We start from the raw sequence: 22,521 nt of genomic DNA on the forward strand, positions 1-22,521 counted from the left end.
CACATGTTGTGCACGAAGAGCCAATGCACTCGCCGTAGGCGACTGTGTGGTGTGGATTCAGAAGCACCTATACTCTCGGTCAGTTCTGTTTCGAAGTGAATACAGCCAGAAGGCTTGTCAAATGTACCGTGACTTTGCACGTTATCGAGACCTCCTTTTACGGCATGCAATTCCTCCTTTGGAAGAGCGCAACAGTGTGGAAACCACTGTTTTCATGTCCCTCTTAACGCAACTTTCCATGAACGTATTGTCTCCAGAGGATTTCCAGACTCGTGGCCTGCAAGATCTGAATCCACGTGACTCTTCGCTCTGGAGATATCTACAAGAAAGCGTTTACCATGGATTCGTTCGTCCTCCACCCGATATGAAGATTAATATACAGGACAACGTTGTTCACATTCCACCGGAACTGCTGCGAGCAACTGTTAATCACGTAGTTTTACGGACGCAGCATCTCGTCGACGTTTCCGGTGTTATATTGAACAAAGTGTGTTAGTGGAGATTAATAATAAAGTCAGTATTACGCCTTTCTCACTTGTTTGGCCGTTTCTCCCCACGTCCCGTTCCTCAACCACTACGTACGGAAACATTTCTATATGTCTTTGTTGCATTCACAGTGCCAATTTGCACCTCGTTGCCAACACTTGAGGTAATATTTTGTGCATTCCGGCAGACTAGGTCAATTCCAGCAGGACAATGTGACCCGCCATGTGCATTCACAGTGCTAATTGGCACCCCGTTGCCAAAACCTGAGGTAATCTTTTTAAGGTAAATCGGTTCCAGATTAACACATTAGCATATCTACCAGGTTTCGCTGCCATACGATAATTACAGCTCACACTGGACCTCTGTGTGTGCTGTTGCACTTTAATTATAACCATCCACTAGGTATCATGGTACCTTAGTCTCTGTGCTCCGTAGATGGAGGGAAAGTTCTTCGTAATTAGGTATGCGTTATTATAAGCATACCTGTAAATTTATGTCAAAATAGGTAAAGTAGAAAACAAAAACCCTTCTTTAAAAACTCTGAAAGGGTTGCAGGAATTGCTAGCTATCCAATGACAATATACAGAGAATCAAGACGGAGAGGAAGACATAGCTAGAAGCATTTTCCAATACATCATTGTTTCAAGGCAGATGTGAAAGATTGAGAAGAAAATTTTGTATTTACGTAATACTGCTGAACAAGTTGCCAGGCGTCTGACACATAATCTCCACAAGACGCATGTCCTTTCTTTTACATTGAAACGTTAAAGAAACTGGTACACCTTTCTAGTATCGTGTAGGGCCCCGCGAGGACGCAGAAGTGCCGTAACACGACGTAGCATGGACTCGACTAATGTCTGAAGTAGAGCTGGAGGGAACTGACACCATGAATCCTGCAGGGCTGACCATAAATTCGTTAGAGTACGAGGGGGTGGAGAACTCTTCTGAACAGCACGTTGCAAAACATGCCAGATATGCTCAATAATGTTCACGTCTGCGGAGTTCGGTGGCCAGCGGAAGTGTTTAAACTCAGAACAGTGTTCCTGGAGCCACTCTGTAGCAATTCTGAACGTGTGGGATGTCACATTGTCCTGCTGGAATTGTCCAAGTCTGCCGGAATGCACAATGGACACGAATGGATGCAGGTGATCAGACAGGATGCTTACATACGCGGCACCTGTCAGAGTCGTATCTAGACATATAAGGGTACCATATCACTCCAATTGCGCGCCCTACACCATTAGAGAGCTTCCACCAGCTTGAACAGTTCCCTGTTGACATGCAGGGTCCATGGATTCATGAGGTTGTCTCCATATCCGTATACGACCATCCTCTCGATACAATTTGAAACGAGACTCGTCCGACCAGGCAACATGTGTCCAGTCATTAACAGTCCGATGTCGGTGTTGACGGGCCAAGGCGAGGCGTAAAGCTTTGTGTCATGCAGTCATCAAAGGTACACGAGTGGGCTTCGGCTCCGAAAGCCCATATCGATGATGTCTCATTGAAAGGTTCGCACGCTGACACTTGTTGATGGCCCAGCATTGAAATCTGTAGCAATTTGCTGAAGGGCTGCACTTCTGTCACGTTGAACGACTGTCTCTCGTCGTTGGTCCCGTTTTTGCGAGATCTTTTTCCGGCCGCAGCGATGTGAGAGATTTGATGTTTCACCGGATTCCTGACATTCACTGTACACTCGTGAAATGGCCGTACGTGAAATTCCCACTTCATCGCTACCTCGGAGATGCTGTGTCCCATCGCTTGTGCGCCGACTATAACACAACGTTCAAACTCACTTAAATCTTGATAACCTGCCATTGTAGCAGCAGTAACCGATGTAACAACTGTGCCAGACATTAGTTGTCTTATATAAACGTTGACGACCGCAGTGCCGTATTCTGCCTGTTTACATACCTCTGTATTTGAATACGCATGCCTATACCACTTTCTTTGGCGCTTTAGTGTATATTGTCGGTATTGCATTAAGAGATGATGTCTGCTACGCTACATTCCTGCCCATTTTTTTGTTTTATGTGATTTCCTTCTGGTGTTGTTTATTAATACTGTCATTTACAGACTCCTTAGCTATAGTTTTTCAAGTAATGAGAGACAAGCATTTGTGTTGCCGAACTGCACCTGCCGTACCTGCGACGGCCACTCATAATGGAGCCCTCACCACTGCCGTTATTCTCTCCCATACGTGCGCCAAATGCATATGTACCGGTATCGGTGAAGCTGTTCTGGACTCACCCTAACTTTTAATTTCTAGATCTCCTAGCCGTTATCGAGAACCTAGTTTTCATTGTGCTTTATTGTCCGCAACTCGTGGTCGTGCGGTAGCGTTGTTGCTTCCCACGCCCGAGTTCCCGGGTTCGATTCCCGGCGGGGTCAGGGATTTTCTCTGCCTCGTGTTGACTGGGTGTTGTGTGACGTCCTTAGGTTAGTTAGGTTTAAGTAGTTCTAAGTTCTAGGGGACTGATGACCATAGATGTTAAGTCCCATAGTGCTCAGAGCCATTGTGCTTTATTCTCCGAAAGTTGGCTGCAAAATTTCGAAATATGATATACATGGTGTCCCATGAGGAGTGGTCAATATTCAGGGATATGACAGCAACGCTCATTCAAAGCAAAAAAAATGTCGTATGGAAATATGCGCTGTTCCGACTGGTTTCCGAGACAGAACACATTTAATATACATTTGTTTTTAGGCTAGTGGCACGCACGTATGTGTGATATCCAAACAACTTCATTGACCTTTTATTCTAGCCCAACCCACCTCGTACCTTTGAACCTCTTTGCTCGGACGTCTTTCTGCCATCAAACTAGCCCGTTGAACATACAGTTGTAAAGTGACGTAACCTCCAATTGATACCTTGAAAAATGCGTGTTGTAATATTCATCTGTTGGATCTGCGGCTCTCGTCCTTTCTTTCCGCATTTGCAGTTAAATTACATGAGATAGGTTCCGCCGTTTTGCAAACCACCCGGTGGCACACAAGCAAGCAAGCTTCAGATTCATGCTCAATAGATTAAATAGAACACCCGTAAACTAACTGAATTACACACAGTAAAACAGACAGCAGAGGAAAATGGTTACAAGCCCCACATGATAGAGAAATTAAACCAACAAATTTTTAACAGAAAAGGAAGGAAAGCACAACACACACAAAAAAACCTTACACAACACAGAGCAACACAACATACAGACAATGACCACATGCGAGAAAGAAGCGCACAACAGCACAGACACAAAACAGAATGGCACATTATCACCTACGATAACAAAATTGTTCACAAAATAGGCATCATACTGAAGAAACAAGGACGTCAAGTAGGATACAGGGCAGACAACACAACATAGAAAAAACTCAAAAGACAGAAGACACCCACAGATAAGTTCAACACATCAGGAATATATGAACTCACATACAACACTTGTCAATCAGTATACATCGGACAAACAAGCACGAAGTTTAAAGCAAGCTATCAGAACACTTCAGAGCACATTTGCTGACAACCTATTGGCCCATAATCACCAACCAATTGCAATAGAAACAGATATAAAAATACTGAAATCTAGCCACAGCCTGTACCGCAAACTAACAATAGAACAGAACTTCCATATACAGAAGGCAATAGCAGAAGGCAAACAGGTTTTAAATGAAAACACTACACTCTGTAAAGGCACGTTACTTAACACATTAAAGGAACTTTACAGCAAAAGCAACACAAACAGCTAAAGGACCTTATACACATACGCACACCTCTCTCTCTCTCTCTCTCTCTCTCTCTCTCTCTCTCTCTCTCTCTCACACACACACACACACACACAAACAGAAAGAAAGAGAAAAAGTAAATAAAATTCAAATTCGGCGCCAAGCTTTCTCGGGAACATAGGAATGCCGACGGGGGTTAGGAAACACAACATAGTGCTCACCGCATCTTGCGAAGTAAAAAGGCATGTTGTTGTTGTTGTGGTCTTCAGTCCTGAGACTGGTTTGATGCTGCTCTCCATGCTACTCTATCCTGTGCAAGCTTCTTCATCTCCCAGTACCTGCTGCAGCCTACATCCTTCTGAATCTGCTTAGTGTATTCATTTCTTGGTCTCCCTCTACGATTTTGACCCTTCGCGCTGCCCTCCAGTACTAAATTGGCGATCCCTTGATGCCACAGAGTATTCCCTACCAACCGATCCCTTCTTCTAGTCAAGTTGTGCCACAAATTTCTCTTAATTCAATACCTCCTCATTAGTTATGTGATCTACCCATCTAAACTCCTCTTTTCCCCAATTCTATTCAATACCTCCTCATTTATAAAGAAATAAATTACGTTAAGCTGTGCGTGCAATGTCCTCGAAATCCAAAACAAGAAGGAACGGTCACAACAAAATGTGAGTAGTAACAAATACATTCGCAAAACACTTTGACACGCCAAAAGACACGTTTTAAAAGATTAAGGGATGCGTTGCATCGCCGATGAAATTAACATTTACATCGCTTGGTTTGCAGATGACAAGTTATCAGTGCAGGACTCTACAGAGTTGATCCTGAAAAACCACATAATGTATTTGCGAAAAGATGGAACCCATATCCTATAATGAATGTTGTAATGTTTACTAAATGTTATACATGTATACATGTGTAAACAGGACAATTTATTGAATAACACAGAAAAGAAATAACAACGTACATTACATGCGTTCCAACTTGGAAACCATTCGGAATAGGATCTGTGTCCATATGAAGTTTTCTCCTCCAAATGATCAATGCTGTCGTATCCCCAGAATACAGATTATTCTTCCCGGGACAATATGCATGTACGAATATAAACACTTGCACGAGGCCGGCCGCTGGTGGCCGAGCGGTTCTAGGCGATTCAGTCTGGAACCGCGCGACAGCTACGGTCGCAGGTTCGAATCCTGCCTCGGTCATGGATGTGTGTGATGTCCTTAGGTTATTTAGGTTTAAGTATTTCTACGTTCAAGGGGACTGATGACCTGAGATGTTAAGTCCCATAGTGCTCAGAGCCATTTGAACCATTTTGAACTTGCACGAGACTCCTTCCCCTATGGAAACACGCATGGACATGGATAAGCCCCCTCTGATCTCACGTGATACCGGCAAAGAGCAGGAACTAGGTAGAGGAGGCTGCGAAGGGCAGTGGAGACCGGAAATATACAGGCAGGGCCTTACAGACTGCAGAGGTGGGTGTAGTGGTCGCGCAGCAGCTGGTTCTCGCGGCGCGCCTTGCGGAGTTCCTCCTCCAGGTCGAGTTCGCAGCCGTCATCCATGCGGCTCTGCAGAACTGCCCGCTGCTCCTGCAACAGACGGCGAGTACTGTGCTGTCACCACTGTGCGGCGCCTGCCATGGATGGACTAAACTAGTAAAAGTACGCGCAATAGGTTCTACCTCCAACCAGGTGACAGTGTCCAGTAACTTTAAATGCGAACATTTTAGGTTAGGCTTTACAGTGACTGTTATTGACAGTAAATGAAACAACAAGTTTACTGTTACCAGTCACTGTGTATTTATCTCCACGACGCGCTTCAAGGGTTTAAACCTCTATCATCAGGTGGATTTACATTTGTTACTATGACATTTGTGTGTGTGTTGTGTTACGATTATTCGAAGGAAATTGCGGCACTGTCTAGTGGAAAAACAAAACACTATTTCAGAACATCGTTTTGGGTTTATTTTGACAAAATATTAAACGTAAATCTAACGGTAAACGTAAAATAAGTAAAACAGAGTACCTCCAGTGGTCACAGGCTCCTTTCAGTGTCGTAAGACATCACATGTATACTGTCATATTTCGTAAACAAATATGGCGTCTGGAAACTATTGGGTGCAAGGATCGTATATCAGAAGAGAAAACATTATCATAAAGTACTAAGAATATGCAGCGTAACAACATTATTATAAAATAAATTTTAAAGGGTTTGGAGATGTTTGTTTTGAGGTGTCGAATACATGCGTTGGAATACATACTTCAGGTGGCAAATAAATCCAATTTTGACTAGTTAAAATAGCTTAAACTTCATACTCGTTTATACAATCAGGTGAAAGTTTCCAAACTTTAAGTACAATAATCACATTGGCTGAAATAGTGTTTTGTTCCTCCACTAGATAGTGCCACAAGTTCCTCCAAAAAATCGTAAGACAACACACACACGAATGTCATAATAACAAATGTAAATCCACCTGATGATGGAGGCTTAAACCTTTGAAACGCGCCGTGGAGATAAATAAACAGTAAACTTGCTGTTTCATTTAGTGTCCAGTAGCCCAATAAGGCCAATTCACACCAGTTTTCAATGGAACGGAAATGAATGGCTGCTGACATATGGTGGTGTATACATATTAGATGCAACGACAACACATCATAACTTCGCTAAGCCCAATACAGAAAAGTGGAAGAGAGGTAATGGAATACTATCCCTGATACAAAAGGCGCAATATACAAACATCAAAAAAAGTTTTGCATCACCTCGGTTCCGAGAATTCCTGGAACTTGCACAGAAAATTGGAATAGAGATCACCATAACCATCATTTACACCCTTTTTCTTGCTCATGGAAACCACACAGTGCATATTGTATGACCATACAGCGAGACCTTCAGATATGGTGGTCCCAATTGTTGTACACACCAGTACGTCTGATACTCAATACCATGTCCTCTTGTAGTGATGCATGTCTGTTTTCGTCGTGGCCTACTTTCCACAAGTTCATCAAGGCACTGTTGGTCCAGATTGTCCCACACCTCAACGGGATTCGGCGTAGATCCCTCAGAGTGGTTGGTGGGTCACGTCGTCCCTAAAAATGCCTTTTCAATCTATCCCAGGCATGTTCGATAGCGTTCATGTCTGGAGAACATTTTGGCCACTCTAGTCGAGCGATGTCGTTATCCTGAAGGAAGCCATTCACAAGATGTACACAACGGGGGCGCGAATTGTCGTCCATGAAGACGAATGCTGCCGATATGGTTGCACTATCGGTCAGAGGATGGCTTTCACGTGTCGTACAGCCGTTACGGCGCCTTCCATGACCACCAGCGACGTACGTCGGCCCCACATAGATCTACCCCAAAGCAGCAGGTACATCCATCTTGCTGCACTAAGTGGACAGTGTGTCTAAGGGGCTCAGCCTGATGGTTGCCTCCAAACACGCCTTCAATGATTTTCTGATTGAAGGCATATGCGACACTCATCGGTGAAGAGAACGTGATGCCAATCCTGAGTGGTGCATTTGGCATGTTGGTGGGGCCCATCTGTACCGTGCTGCATGGTGTTGTGGTTGCAAAGATGGACCTCGCCATGGACGTCAGGAGTGAAGGTGCGCGTCATGCAGCCTATTGCGAACAGTTTGAGTCGTAACACGACGTCCTGTGGCTTCACGAAAAACATTATTCAACATGGTGCCGTTGCTGTCACGGTTCCTCCGAGCCATAATCCGTAGGTAGCGGTCATCCACTGCAGTAGTAGCCCTTGGGCGGCCTGAAGGAGGCATATCTGTATCTCCTCCATGTTCGAACAACATCACTTTGGTTCACTCCTACATGCCTGGACACTTCCCGTGTTGAGAGCCCTTCCTGGCACAAAGGAAAAACGCGGACGCGACCGAACTGCGGTATTGACGGTTTAGGCATGGTTGAACTACAGACAACGAGGCGTGTACCTCCTTCTTGGTGGAATGACTTGAAGTGATCGGCTATCAGATCCCCTCCATCTAATAGGCGCTGCTCATGCATGCTTGTTTACGTCTTTGGGTGGGTTTAGCGACATCTATGAACAGTCAAAGGGACTGTGTCTGTGATGTAATATCCACAATCAATGTCTATCTTTAGGAGTTCTGGGAACCAGGGTGATGCGAAACTTTCTTTAATGTGTGTAGTATCAGATTTAAGAACCTAGCTACATTGGAATTTATTAATGATCAGAAAAAACTTCATAACGTGTGGTCTTGATAAACTTTGCATAATAAGATACTGAGCAGGAGAACAACAGAAAAAGTATCGTCGAAATATTCGGAAGCGTCGAAGTTTATTTGTTAGCGAAAATATGTAGATATAATCGCATCAAATAATATTTATAAGCCAATACATAGAGCCTGTTTACAATGTCCATTGTCTTTTATTTGTAAGCATCAAATAACGTAAAGCAGAACTGTGCTTTTCTCCTTCAATACGAGTACAGCTGACATTTTCGCTATTTAGAAAAGTATATTTCCTGAAAACTGCGTACACTGTGTAAGCTTTTGCTCCTACCAGCTATTACTGTAAAACTTAAATCATTTTTCAATTTCATATATCTGGCCTCTCTTGTGTGAGAACACTCAATGGGAAATACACTCCTGGAAATGGAAAAAAGAACACATTGACACCGGTGTGTCAGACCCACCATACTTGCTCCGGACACTGCGAGAGGGCTGTACAAGCAATGATCACACGCACGGCACAGCGGACACACCAGGAACCGCGGTGTTGGCCGTCGAATGGCGCTAGCTGCGCAGCATTTGTGCACCGCCGCCGTCAGTGTCAGCCAGTTTGCCGTGGCATACGGAGCTCCATCGCAGTCTTTAACACTGGTAGCATGCCGCGACAGCGTGGACGTGAACCGTATGTGCAGCTGACGGACTTTGAGCGAGGGCGTATAGTGGGCATGCGGGAGGCCGGGTGGACGTACCGCCCAATTCCTCAACACGTGGGGCGTGAGGTCTCCACAGTACATCGATGTTGTCGCCAGTGGTCGGCGGAAGGTGCACGTGCCCGTCGACCTGGGACCGGACCGCAGCGACGCACGGATGCACGCCAAGACCGTAGGATCCTACGCAGTGCCGTAGGGGACGGCACCGGCACTTCCCAGCAAATTAGGGACACTGTTGCTCCTGGGGTATCGGCGAGGACCATTCGCAACCGTCTCCATGAAGCTGGGCTACGGTCCCGCACACCGTTAGGCCGTCTTTTGCTCACGCCCCAACATCGTGCAGCCCGCCGCCAGTGGTGTCGCGATAAGGCGCGAATGGAGGGACGAATGGAGACGTGTCGTCTTCAGCGATGAGAGTCGCTTCTGCCTTGGTGCCAATGATGGTCGTACGCGTGTTTGGCACCGTGCAGGTGAGCGCCACAATCAGGACTGCATACGACCGAGGCACACAGGGCCAACACCCGGCATCATGGTGTGGGGAGCGATCTCCTACACTGGCCGTACACCACTGGTGATCGTCGAGGGGACACTGAATAGTGCACGGTACATCCAAACCGTCATCGAACCCATCGTTCTACCATTCCTAGACCGGCAAGGGAACTTGCTGTTCCAACACGACAATGCACGTCCGCATGTATCCCGTGCCACCCAACGTGCTCTAGAAGGTGTAAGTCAACTACCCTGGCCAGCAAGATCTCCGGATCTGTCCCCCATTGAGGATGTTTGGGACTGGATGAAGCGTCGTCTCACGCGGTCTGCACGTCCAGCACGAACGCTGGTCCAACTGAGGCGCCAGGTGGAAATGGCATGGCAAGCCGTTCCACAGGACTACATCCAGCATCTCTACGATCGTCTCCATGGGAGAATAGCAGCCTGCATTGCTGCGAAAGGTGGGTATACACTGTACTAGTGCCGACATTGTGCATGCTCTGTTGCCTGTGTCTATGTGCCTGTGGTTCTGTCAGTGTGATCATGTGATGTATCTGACCCCAGGAATGTGTCAATAAAGTTTCCCCTTCCTGGGACAATGAATTCACGGTGTTCTTATTTCAATTTCCAGGAGTGTATATTCAAATCGGCATGGAACATTGGGAATGTGTCAAGAAAAAAACACAAAATAATAAAAAGATTAAGAAGAGGCAAAAGCACGAAATCCACTATCATAACACGATTGGAAAGACCAGAACACAGTTCTCATCACCAGCATTAACGTCTCGTCCCATCCCGTTCCATTCCATTGACGGCCTGTGTGAAAGCCGGCGGAGTAAATGCAGTGTGGAATGTTTCCACGTTTCATTCCATCCGGTTCCGTCAAGCGCAAATCGATTTTCAGTTATTTATTACGCTCCAAATGCGGCAAACCAACTTTTATAGCATTTCCATATTTAGAGAAAGCTTTCGGCAATATGGGTTGGAATGCACTCATTGAAATTCTGAAATTAGCAAGTATAAACTATGACGAGCGAAAAGTTATCTGGATCTTCGATAGAAACCAGAGTACAGCTATAAAGAGTCAAAGGTCATGATAGGGAAGCAGTAGTTGAGAAGGGAATGAGCCAGGGTTGTAGCCTATCCGTGATGTTATTCGGTCTGTACTTTGAAGAAGCAGTAAAGGAAGAAAAGGAGAAATTGGGAAAGGGAATTAAAGACAAGGAATTTTACGTTCATACTTCCATACTATCCGATAAAACGAACTCCTTGGGGGTCAATTCCAGAGATCTATGTGGTCAAGAGCAAAAGGCAGTATCATCATGTCATGTACGACCGATCCAGTGGTTTGGAAGAAGTTGATTCAAAAAAGTGCGCAACTCCGTACCCCAGTGTGATGTTGCTCTGTCTTGCTGAACGTATATACCCTTACCTAAACCCAAGATGGGTGCAACAACCTGGCTGTGGAAATCAGATCTGCGAAATGTAATGCTTATATGAATTAACTGACTTAATGGAATGTAATGCTGATACAAATCAACTGACTTCACACTCACCTCGTCTTCGTGCTGCAACGTTGGCGCAAGCTGTTCAAGGGTAGAAGATGGTTAAAGCGGTGGCTCAAAAATTACAAGTTGAGCTCGGCCTCTGTATGCTGCGCTAAGTCAGAGACATTTCTCTCTGAAACTCTCTGCAATGACCTGTGGCAAGTATCTGCTACAGCTGCCTTCCAACTAGAGTTCTCTTCCATCGCCCTGAAGCAAGTGTTTTCTAGATCTACTCTACGAGTCTTAGAGGACTTGCCAGTGTCAGGATCTCGCCGGCCATAGCAACAGATTTTGCAAGTTCCGACCAAAGATAATTTAAGAAACAAGATTAACAGTTTCCTACTTTCGTGGTTTTTCTCAGTAACCAATAAGCTGTATTTCTCCTATCGCATGGGGAAGAAGGCAGAATATCTCTACATGCATACGCGAGAACTTTCTATTACTACTGAAATAATGACTGTGAGGCAAACAGAGAGCCTGGTACTAGAATTTGAAATAGCAGGCCGTGTTGGGCTAAACGGTTGCTCCCATTCATTGAAGGCTTGCGTTTTCTCCTGCACATCAGATTATTATCTTAGATAAAAAGGATTGCTTTTCGTTCTCACACAATTCAGTTTTAGGGCAAGCTGCTCTTCCTCGACGCATCTGCTGGGATGACACAGCTGACCACCTCTGCTCTCTATCTGCACGGAAAATGGCTTTCAGCAGCAGACAACTTTACAACTATTCCGTTCCCTTAAGTGAACTTCCCTTTCGTGAACCAGCTAAAAGCCCCCAAGGCTACCAAAATAACAAGACTCCCTCACTTTATCAAGAGGAAAGGAGATATATAAGTAATTAGAACTGCAGTCATTGGCAGTAATGAATCTTACTTGCAGCATTCGCATCCTCTCTGTATTTGTAAGGAGTGAAACAGCAGAGAATGAGACATATGTGTAATATATGTCAGGTGTGCAAACGTCTTTATCTCCACCTGAGCCCATGGACCTATTGCAATCAAATTTGGTACATGTATTACTTACTATCTGGTACGAAATACTGTGGGCGTAAAAACCAACCACTAGTTACCCAATTCGGTGGCAGTTATGACAGATTGATGGACAGTGAAGGGGCAGGTGGGAGTGAACAGGTCAAGGGAGCTGAGGAGGTGGGCAGGCCGCAGGATAGAGAGAAGAAGTAGAAGGAGGAGATGAATAGCGAGAGAGAGAGAGAGAGGGAGGGGGGATGAGGAGATGGTATAATAGAATACTGAAATGAACAAATTCCCAGGAAACGTTGGTTTGATTTTACTTGACTGTTTATTGGGATCTGCATGTTAAATTACAAAACAGATCATGGTAGACTTTGGGAATAAACTGACACTGTAAGTAGTAGACGAGTTTATTTATTTTGGCAGCAAAGTAGATGATTCTGGCCGAAGTAGAGAGGATATAAAATGCAGACTGGCAATAGCAAGAACATGTTTCTGAAGAAGAGGAATTTGTCAACATTTAAGCATTACGCAATCTTTTCATGTCTGGAGTATAACCTAATGTGGAAGTGAAACCTGGATAATAAGCAGTTGATGTGTGCTGCTACAGAAGAATGTTGAAGTTTATGTGCTTAGATCACGTAACTAATGAGTAGGTACTGAACAGAATTGAGGAGAAAAGAAATTTGTAGTATAACTTTACTTTTTTTTTTAAATTTAATCGTATGGCTAGGGCCTCCCGTCGGGCAGGCCATTCGCCGGGTGCCGCTCTTTCAATTTGACGCCACTTCGGCGACCTGCAGTCGATGAGGATGATAGGATGATGATGAGGACAGCACAACACCCAGTCCCTGGGCGGAGAAAATTCCCTGACTCAGACGGGAATCAAACCCGGGCCCAGAGGATTGACAATCCGTCACGCTGACCATTTAGCTACCGGGGGCGGACATAACTTTACTAAAAGAAGGGGTCAGTTGACAGGATATATTCTGAGACATTTAGGAGTCATCATTTTAGCACTGGAAGGAAGGATTGGGAGAAAAACATTCAGAAGAAGACCAAGGTTTGATTACAATAAGAAGGTTCAAATGGACGAAGATTCTCAGCACTTATTCAGAGATGAAGACACTTACACAGGTAAGCGTGGAGAGCTGCATCAAGCAAGTCTTGAGACTGAAGGTCGCAACCACAACAGGTTCCACGTAGGCAATAGAGTACGCAGAAGCCAGCAAAATATTTTGCATCATTGTAGTACAGGGCTATTCAAAAAGAATAAAGCAATTACTGACTATTTAACATATAGCTATACAGCGATAACTGTAATTAGGATGTTTAGGGTTTTATGTTGGTAACGCCACGCAGTGCTCTGTATTAAAATCGCTGACTGCGCTGTGTGCAGTCTGTGGCTGGTTGGGCTCATTGTTGGAATATTCGCTTGTCTGTGCCTGTCAGTAGTTAGTGCCTTCAGTACTTAGAATCTTTTATTTAGCTGGCAGTATTGGCGCTCACTGTATTGCAGTAGTTCGAGTAACGAAGATTTTTGTGAGGTAAGTGATTCATGGAAGGTATAGGTTATTGTTAGTCAGGGCCATTCTTTTGTAGGGATTATTGAAAGTCAGATTGCGTTGCGCTAAAAAATATTGTGTGTCAGTTTAGTGATGATCAGAATAAGTAAAGAGAAAACTGTTTGAGTACGTTGAGTTTTGCTTAGCTGTTTGAAACTCAAATAACGTAGAAGTTTACCAGCACAGTCATTCATAATCTTTCAAGGGGATGTTTGATAACAATTACAGTAAATGCAAAAAAGTTCGAATTCTTATTGCTTACTTTATAGGCGTCCTATATGATTCTCCTTGGTAACATGGACAACATGTACGCATAATCAATTTCATGCCAAACAGTGGAACCACTGGCGGGAATGCATCAGAAATGTTCATTTTGAGTTTTTGAATTATTTTTTTGTAAAGGAGACCCATAACGGGACTTCCATACTATCCGATAAAACGAACTCCTTGGGGGTCAGTTCCAGAGATCTATGTGGCCAAGAGCAAAAGGCAGTATCATCATGTCATGTACGACCGATCCAGTGGTTTGGAAGAAGTTGATTCAAAAAAGTGCGCAACTCCGCACCCCAGTGTGATGTTGTTCTGTCTTGCTGAACGTATAATTTGTGGAATTTGTATGAAACTGAGGCATTACCCGTTGCTCAAGCATGTCCAGGTAACTGTTGTCTGTACAGGATCCGCCAGTTTCACTTACAACATAGAAGTGTTCACTTACGTATAAACGCGCAGGCGCAGGCTTTGAATTCACTGCTCTTGCACAACAATCGAAATTTTAAACTTTCTCTCAACAGCAACACAGGATCGTTCACTCATGATACTGTTGTCTAGGAGACAGTATCGTCGTTACATGAACATAAGGAAATGCAGAAAGAATCGGAAAAAATTTTCATTATATTCAGACATAAACTGCTAGGATCATGACAGGATGAAATCCATGTAATAGATAAACTCGGTGAAGTTGATGGGAATGTTTGGAAGAATCCCGATATAGTTCTCAGGAAAGCTTCTTTGGTAAATTTGGAGAACCTATATTTAAGGAAGACTGTGCGACTGTTCTGCTATCACCACTGTATACATCACACAGGGATCTCCCAAGTTGTTTGCAAAATCCGACTCCCAAGCTGACTGTGGATTCCGATTCCAGAGCTGATGGGAAAAACAGAGTCCAAACTTAGTGGAAACATCTGACTTCGAAGGTGGCAGAAGAGCCAACTCTAGAGTTGTCAGGAAACACGTGACTCCAAATACGGCGAAAAAAATCCGACTTTAAAGATGGCGAGAAAATCCCGACTATAAACGCTGTAGAAAAATCCAACAACATAGTTGGCAGAAAATTCGACTCCAAAATAGGACCCAAATCAGACTTCAAAGTTGCCGGAAAAATAGGCAAGTTTAGTAGATACGCAAGTTTAAAAGAGATGCTCAGTGAACTTACATGAGGATGTTTAGAAGAAGGGTAACACTGTTACCGTGAAAATATGTTCAGTAAATTAAGAGCCCCAAATGTGAGGAAGAGTAGGAGAGAGATCATGCATCTACCTCCACTGTATACACTGTGCAGGGATCATGAGACTACTATAAGAGAGGTTAGGATGCATGGAGAGGCATATAGAAGATCATTGTTTTAGTTAGCCGGTATGAGAGTGGAACAGTACGGAAAACCGCCGCTATTACTATGAAGTACCCCCCCCTCCCCCACCCACCCACCCGCCACACATGGAATGGTAGATACAGATGTATGTTTGCTAGACATTGTTTGGAGCCAACTCATGAAAAGGTGTAAATGATGGCACCATATACTCATATCCAATACGGCTGTGACTGATTTATAGGGTGTCATTGTTAACTTGATCAGTAAGTTGAACCTTGAGAGCAAAAACAGCTATATTCTTTTTTAGTCCTATGACTTTCTCCAACACACTATACCAGTTTTATTTACAGTAAAAAGTGATTTAAACCTGGAAAATTTTATAAGAAATAACTCACTCGCAGTTCTTGAATTTCAGCCATCAAGAATTTCTTCTCTGCCAGGTTCTGCTCAATTGTATCCTCCACTTTCTCCTGCTCTGCTCTTCTCTCCTCGGCATCCTGTGGATAGTTGAAGATATATGTATATATTTAAACTGCAATAAAATGTTCTCTATAGTCTATTGGGAGATTTCATTCACTACACTAATCTCCAAGAAAGCAATTCATGGTCAAGATATAGGTCAAGTATTGTCTCTTGCATGTATTTACTAAACTTATTGTTGCAAATAAATAATTCACTTGCGCATAGAGCTGCTAGTGCCGGTTAAGATTTACGGGGTTCATTAGAAGTTCTACATATTTGAGAGTCTTTCTTTTGCTAAAAAATGAATGCAATTATTCAAGATGGTATGTTAAATTTTTTATATTCCTGGATGTGTCAAAGAGAAGTTAACTGTATTGTGTGCCACTGTTCGTCGATTATGTTCTCTCACTAACTTTCATTTTTATTTACAACTTCAGTGCCAAAGACGAAAATTGTGGTGAAACGTGAATGCAGGCATTAAAGCCACAATAAAAGTAAGAAATGGACGATACAATCCTACCACTGGCTGTATTTTAATTGAATAAAACGAAATGTGTCTCATAAGAAAAAAACACGTTTGTGAAGTCACTTACACAGTACCGTAAACTATTGTTGCAGCAGTTACTGATACTATGTACACAAATGGAGAATTTAACCGACATTATTTCGGAAGTATCAGAGAACTGAAGATACGTGATGATTTAACTTGTTTATGCAAGTTAAATCTCTTCATATTACTCACAGTTAGAATTTTCATGTAGCTGTATTCATGGATTTTTTTTCAACACATACCGTCCTTCTAAAACCGTCACACAACTTGCAGTCACATTCCTGCCGCCGGCCGCTGTGGCAGAGCGGTTCTAGGCGCTTCAATCTGGAACCGCGCTGAAGCTACGGTCGCAGGTTCGAATCCTGCCTAGGGCATGGATGTGTGTGATGTCCTTAGGTTAGTTAGGGTTAAGTAGTTCTAAGTCTAGGGGACTGATGACCTCAGATGTTAAGTCCCAGAGTGCTTGGAGCCATTTTGAAATACGCAAATAATCAAAAGTTTTGCATCACCCGTTTATTTCTAAATTCATGGCGCAGAAAATAAAAATTGTCTTTGAAACATGCGTATACATTCGTTTGCAGTGTGTCCAGAGCGGGAAATGAAAAAAAAAGTGTAACGGCAAAGTTGCCTCGTTCCCAAGGCGGGTTTTTCGCAGCACTCCCGAGAGATTTCATTAGTTGGTGGAACGTCCTCTTCCTCGAAAGCTGGCTTGAATACGTCGTGGCATACTATCGATGAAATCATCATGCAAGCTCTGGTCCAAATTGTACCACAATTCAATGGCGATTCTGCGTAAGTCACGCAGAATACGTGGGCATTGTTGAAGTCTAAAAACAGCTCGTTTCAATCGATCCCACACATATTCGATTGGGTTCATGTCCGGGGAACAGGCAGGCCACTCCATTCTGGCGATACTAGCGTGCTGAAGCAATGTGTTCACGAGAACAGTGCGATGAGCACTCGAGTCACCATCCATAAAGAAGAAATTGTCACCAGAATGTTGGCGACACAGTCCTGTATTAGTTGCAGAATCTCGTCCCCGTACCGTACAGCAGTGAGACTCCCCTCAACAGCTACGAGATGTGTATTGGTCCCATGTAATGCCGTACCACATCATCACCCATCGCCACTTTGTTGCATATGTGGGACACAGTGTTCGAGGCGTTCTGTATTACCGGGTTGTATCCAAACACGTTGACTGAGGTTATCAGATTTCGTCCATAAGCAACATCCAACGCCATCCATTCTGCATGATTTATTGACCATCTGTAACAGAGTCGATGCAGTTGTAGTGTACGATGTGACGCTCGCCATGGTCGTCTGAAATGGAGATTGTCTTCGTGCAATCGTCCCCTGAGAGTTTGATACGGTAGGCCTACATGACGTGCTGTAGCCTTTTCGAACGCCGAATTGGTTCTGCAGCACTCAGAGCACTCAGTCCACGATTGCTTTTACTGAGAAGCCGGCCGAAGTGGCCGTGCGGTTCTAGGCGCTGCAGTCTGGAACTGCGGGACCGCTACGGTCGCAGGTTCGAATCCTGCCTCGGGCATGGATGTGTGTGATGTCCTTAGGTTAGTTAGGTTTAACTAGTTCTAATTTTTAGGGGACTAATGACCTCAGAAGTTGAGTCCCATAGTGCTCAGAGCCATTTTTTAAAACTGAGAAGTCGAGAACACTGATCATCGTGGCACCTGTCGAACATGGACGACCTATGCGTTGTAAGTCCTCAACACTACCCGTCAATGGCAATCCGTTCCATGACCGCACCATATCACTTTGACTCCGGTGTTACTTCAAACTACTTACCTGGCTCACAAACCTTCTGAAAGTAATGTTTTGGCGCGGTCCCGATCACGGCCACGAATGTTCTTCGAGACATAATGGACGTTCACTCTACTATTCCACAGACCTCTCTCATACGTCCGTACCGGTGCTTTATTTACAACTGAAATGGTGCAATCCATTCTGAAAGAATTGTCCGACGCCATGCAGGTTGGAGCAGGTAGGCCAACAAGCAGTGATATCCAGCCAAGCTGCCATGCACTGGCGATGGTTGGCCCTCGTTTTGATAACACACACGTGCACCTGAAAACCTCTTCAGATACAGCAGACAGAGCAAGGCGTTTGCCTTGTTATGGGTTTGTAGAAATGGCTCTAGAAGACTGTGTGTTCAGTCTTCCTCTGAAATCGAACACGATCTCTGACTACGTCGTCTGAGCTGTTCGATCTGCGAAATCCCCCGCAATTATTTTGTGAACTGTTCTAAATTTATCATGTTTATGAATCGCACCTTGTTTGGGCGTCTTTCAACTGAATGGTTCAAATGGGTCTGAGCACTATGGGACTTAACAGCTCTGGTCATCAGTCCCCTAGAACTTAGAACTACTTAAACCTAATTAATCTAAGGACATCACACACATCCATGCCCGAGGCAGGATTCGATCCTGCGACCGTAGCAGTCTTTCAACTGACAGAATCTTCCCATGCGTAACGTTTACAAACAACGACAGCACTTAGCTTCTGACAGGAACAGTCGGTAACAACGAACCTGTGCGAAGTTCACCGATCAGCCAGAATATTATGAGAACCGACCTACTACTCGTGCAGGCGATAGCAGCGTCATCTGGCGGGGAATGACTGCTAGTCACACACACACGCGGTACAAGTAGTATCAGTGAGTGTGCTGTCCGTGTGTAGGATGGGGAAGCAACGCGATCTGTCTGAGGTTGACTGAGGGCAGATTGTGATGGCTCGGGGGCTCGGTACAAGCATTAGGGAAACTGCACGACTTGACGGGTGTTCAAGGAGTGCTGTGGTGTGTGTCCTGAACATGTGGGGAAGCCAAGGCAAAACCACTTCCAAACGTCGTGGGGTTGGGCGGCCACCCCTCATTACACATATTGGGCGTTATAGGCTGAGCAGACTGGGAAAACAGGACAACAGGCAAACTGTGGCGGAACTAACATCAGACTTTAATGTCAATAAAATTCTTCTGGGCTGTCGAGCTCATTGACAACATATATTGACAATGCAGTCTACAAGCCAGAAGAATTTTATTGACAGTGACAACGGCAGCGGAAGCCTACCTTATATCAGACTTTAATGGTGGGCAAAGTACAAGTGTGTCTGAACACACAGTATAGCGAACAGTCCTGACGACGGGCCTCCGCAACCGACGACAAATGCATGTGCCAATGTTAACACGACGACATCGGCAGCTACGACCGGAATGGGATCGTGATCACTGGTACTGGACGTTGGCGCAGTGGCAGAGCGTTGCACGGTCTGATGAGTCCCGATACCTTCTTCATCATGCCTATGGGGGGGTGCGAATCCGTCGTCTTCCAGGGGAACAGCTCGTTGACATCTGTATTACGGGACGGAGACAAGCCGGCGGCGGCTCCGTTACGCTCTGGGGAACTTTCACGTCGGCGCCCGTAGGTCCAGTGGAGCTCGCGCAAGGCACCATGATGGCCAAGGGGTATCGTATACTGGTTGCAGACCACGTACACCCCTTCATAACGATCGTGTTTCCCGACAGCAGTGGCAGTTTTCAACAAGACAATGCGTAATTTCATAAGGCTGGGCTGTGACGGAACGTGGCCTCATAGCTCATCGCCCCTCCCCAGAATTTAAGGGAATTAGGTGACTTGATTGTGTGCAGATGAGGCGCCAGCTCCCTCCAGCGACCTATCAGGACCCCATTGCTTCCATGCCATGACGCGTCGCCCATGTTGTCCGTGCCGAAGATCGACATACCGGCTATTGAGTAGGTGATCATAATGTTCTGGATGATCAGTGTATTGGGATGATGCAAAACTGTTGTTGATTGTATAGTTAACTGATCGCAACCGTATATTGAAATCTTCTCATTTCTTGGAAAAATTTATTAGTGTCCCTATGCCCTCCTTTATACGAGGGCCGTTCAGAAAGTAACCTCCGGTTGATTTAAAAAAATACACCAAGTTAAATAAAAATATTTTAATATATACATCTTACAACTACATCTTTGCACTATTTTTCTACATAGTCTCCATAGCGATTGAGGCACTTATCGTATCTCTTCACAAGCTTTGAAATTCCTTCTGCATAAAAATCACCCGCTTGTGCCTGGAGCCAGCCTGTGACCGCATCTTTGAGCTCTTCGTCGTCATCAAACCGCTGTGACCCGAGCCATTTCTTCAAATGCATGAAGAGGTGATAATCACTTGGCGCCAGGTCTGGGCTGTAAGGTGGATGGTTGATAACGTCCCACTTGAAGGACTCAAGAAGGGCCGTTGTTCTGCGAGCAGACTGAGGACGGGCGTTATCGTGCATAAAAACGATACCGGAAGTCAGCATACCACGGCGTTTGTTCTGTATAGCCCGTCGTAACCTTTTTTATTGTTTCACAGTACACGTCTTGATTAATGGTCGTACCACGTTCCATGAATTCAACCAACAACACCCCTTTGGCATCCCAAAACACCGTTGCCATCAGTTTTCTGGCAGAAAAATCTTGCGAGGCTTTTCTTGGTTTGGTAGGCGAATTTGAATGTGCCCACATCTTTGATTGTTCTTTTGTCTCAGGGTTCACGTACTTAATCCAGGTTTCGTCACCGGTCACGATTCTGTTTAACAGTGGTTCTCCTTCGTCCTCATAACGTGACAGAAAGTCTAATGCAGAGACCATTCTTTGAGTTTTGTGGTGGTCGGTAAGAATTTTGGGCACCCATCGTGCACAGAACTTACGGTAACCCAATCTTGCTGTCACTATCTCGTACAAGAGAGTCTTAGAAATCTGTGGAAAACCAGTAGACAACTCCGACATTGAGAAACGTCGATTTTCACGAACTTTTGCATCAACTGTCTGAACGAGTTCGTCAGTCACCAATGATGGTCTACCACTCCTCTCTTCATCATGAACGTTTTCTCGTCCACTTTTAAATAAACGTACCCATCCACGGACAACTCCTTCACTCATAGCTCTTGGTCCGTACATGGCACAAAGCTCACGATGAATAGCTGCTGCAGAATATCCTTTGGCTGTAAAAAACCTTATGACAGCACGCACTTCACATTTGGCGGGGTTTTCTATTGCAGCACACATTTCAAACTGCCACAAAAACTAAACTAGCGCAGGTACGACGTTCATTCGACCACGGCTTGATGCCGACTGACCTGTTGAGTGCGAGAACGCACAGATGGCGTCGCTACTCCCCCCACAACCCGCACTGTGACCAATCGGAGGTTACTTTCTGAACCGCCCTCGTAGAAAGGACACGTGCTATGAGGATTTAAGATCTCATTTTGTAGACTCTAGAACCTGTTCACAAATGTATCTGAAATACAGCAATCACATACACAAAACACATGTTCAAGTTCAGCACGCAGTCTCGATCAGCATGAAGTCTCGAACTTCATGAAACCACTAACTTACTTTATACTGACTATGAAATGCTTTTTAAAAATTGGAAAATATTTCTGCTGGTGCCAGTTTGTTTGAAAAACGATTCTGATGAAGGAAAAATACGTTTAACAGCTTATACCTATATCAGCACAAGAATAGAAGAGCACATGGAAAAAAGCCAGAAATACTTATAAATCGCGTAACTGATTGTGGAATGAAAAATAAATCAGGAGAAATTAAAATTAAAATTATGTAATTATTCAATAATTCAGTAAGAAATTGTAATATCAGGGTATCATTCGTCCGCCAACGGACCACGCGTAGTACAGTCCCACTACCATTAGAATCAGAACAAAAAGAAATTCCCATAGTAATGTTAAATAAGTGGCGAGGTAACACATGCCATGCCATGCACTCACGGATAAATAAATAATAATAAATGGCGTGTGACTAGGGCCTCCCGTCGGGTAGACTGTTCGCCGGGTGCAAGTCTTTCGATTTGACGTCACTTCAGCGACTTGCGCGTCGATGCTGAATGAATGAAATACCGATATTGGTCCTTGAACACGGAACGAAAAGTCTCTCTGTTTGAACAACGGATCTAATTCTTGGATACAAATGAAGTTACAGCTATCAAACTGAAACTCTGCAACAAAATATTACGCAAAGCAGCGCCTCATAGTAACGGTCCTGCAGCATAGAAATAGTCATAGAAATAAAACATCTTACAAATCACCGTATGAGTACACGCAGCGTCCTCGCAATGGCTGTGGTCCCAACGACTCCGGAAACAAGGAGCCCAGAACAGCACGCAGAATCGGAAAGCAGAAT

The 22,521-nt window shown here is 44.5% G+C and overlaps 1 protein-coding gene across 3 annotated transcripts in view; it reads right to left on the reverse strand.

The window, feature by feature from the left end:
- The window catches only part of LOC124595141, a 259,333-nt gene that overhangs the window by 10,233 nt on the left and 226,579 nt on the right, over nucleotides 1-22,521 (reverse strand). For 2 of the 3 annotated variants that reach the window (XM_047133742.1, XM_047133741.1), the window contains 2 exons: nucleotides 15,685-15,786; nucleotides 5,677-5,801 (listed from right to left, as the gene is read on the reverse strand). In XM_047133742.1, coding sequence (XP_046989698.1) covers nucleotides 5,677-5,801; nucleotides 15,685-15,786 — 227 coding nt within the window. The remainder of the gene's footprint in view (nucleotides 1-5,676; nucleotides 5,802-15,684; nucleotides 15,787-22,521) is intronic. The other variant, XM_047133743.1, reaches the window with a different exon arrangement.

This window comes from Schistocerca americana, chromosome 2 (assembly GCF_021461395.2).
Source record: "Schistocerca americana isolate TAMUIC-IGC-003095 chromosome 2, iqSchAmer2.1, whole genome shotgun sequence".
NCBI classification, from domain to species: Eukaryota; Metazoa; Arthropoda; class Insecta; order Orthoptera; family Acrididae; genus Schistocerca; species Schistocerca americana.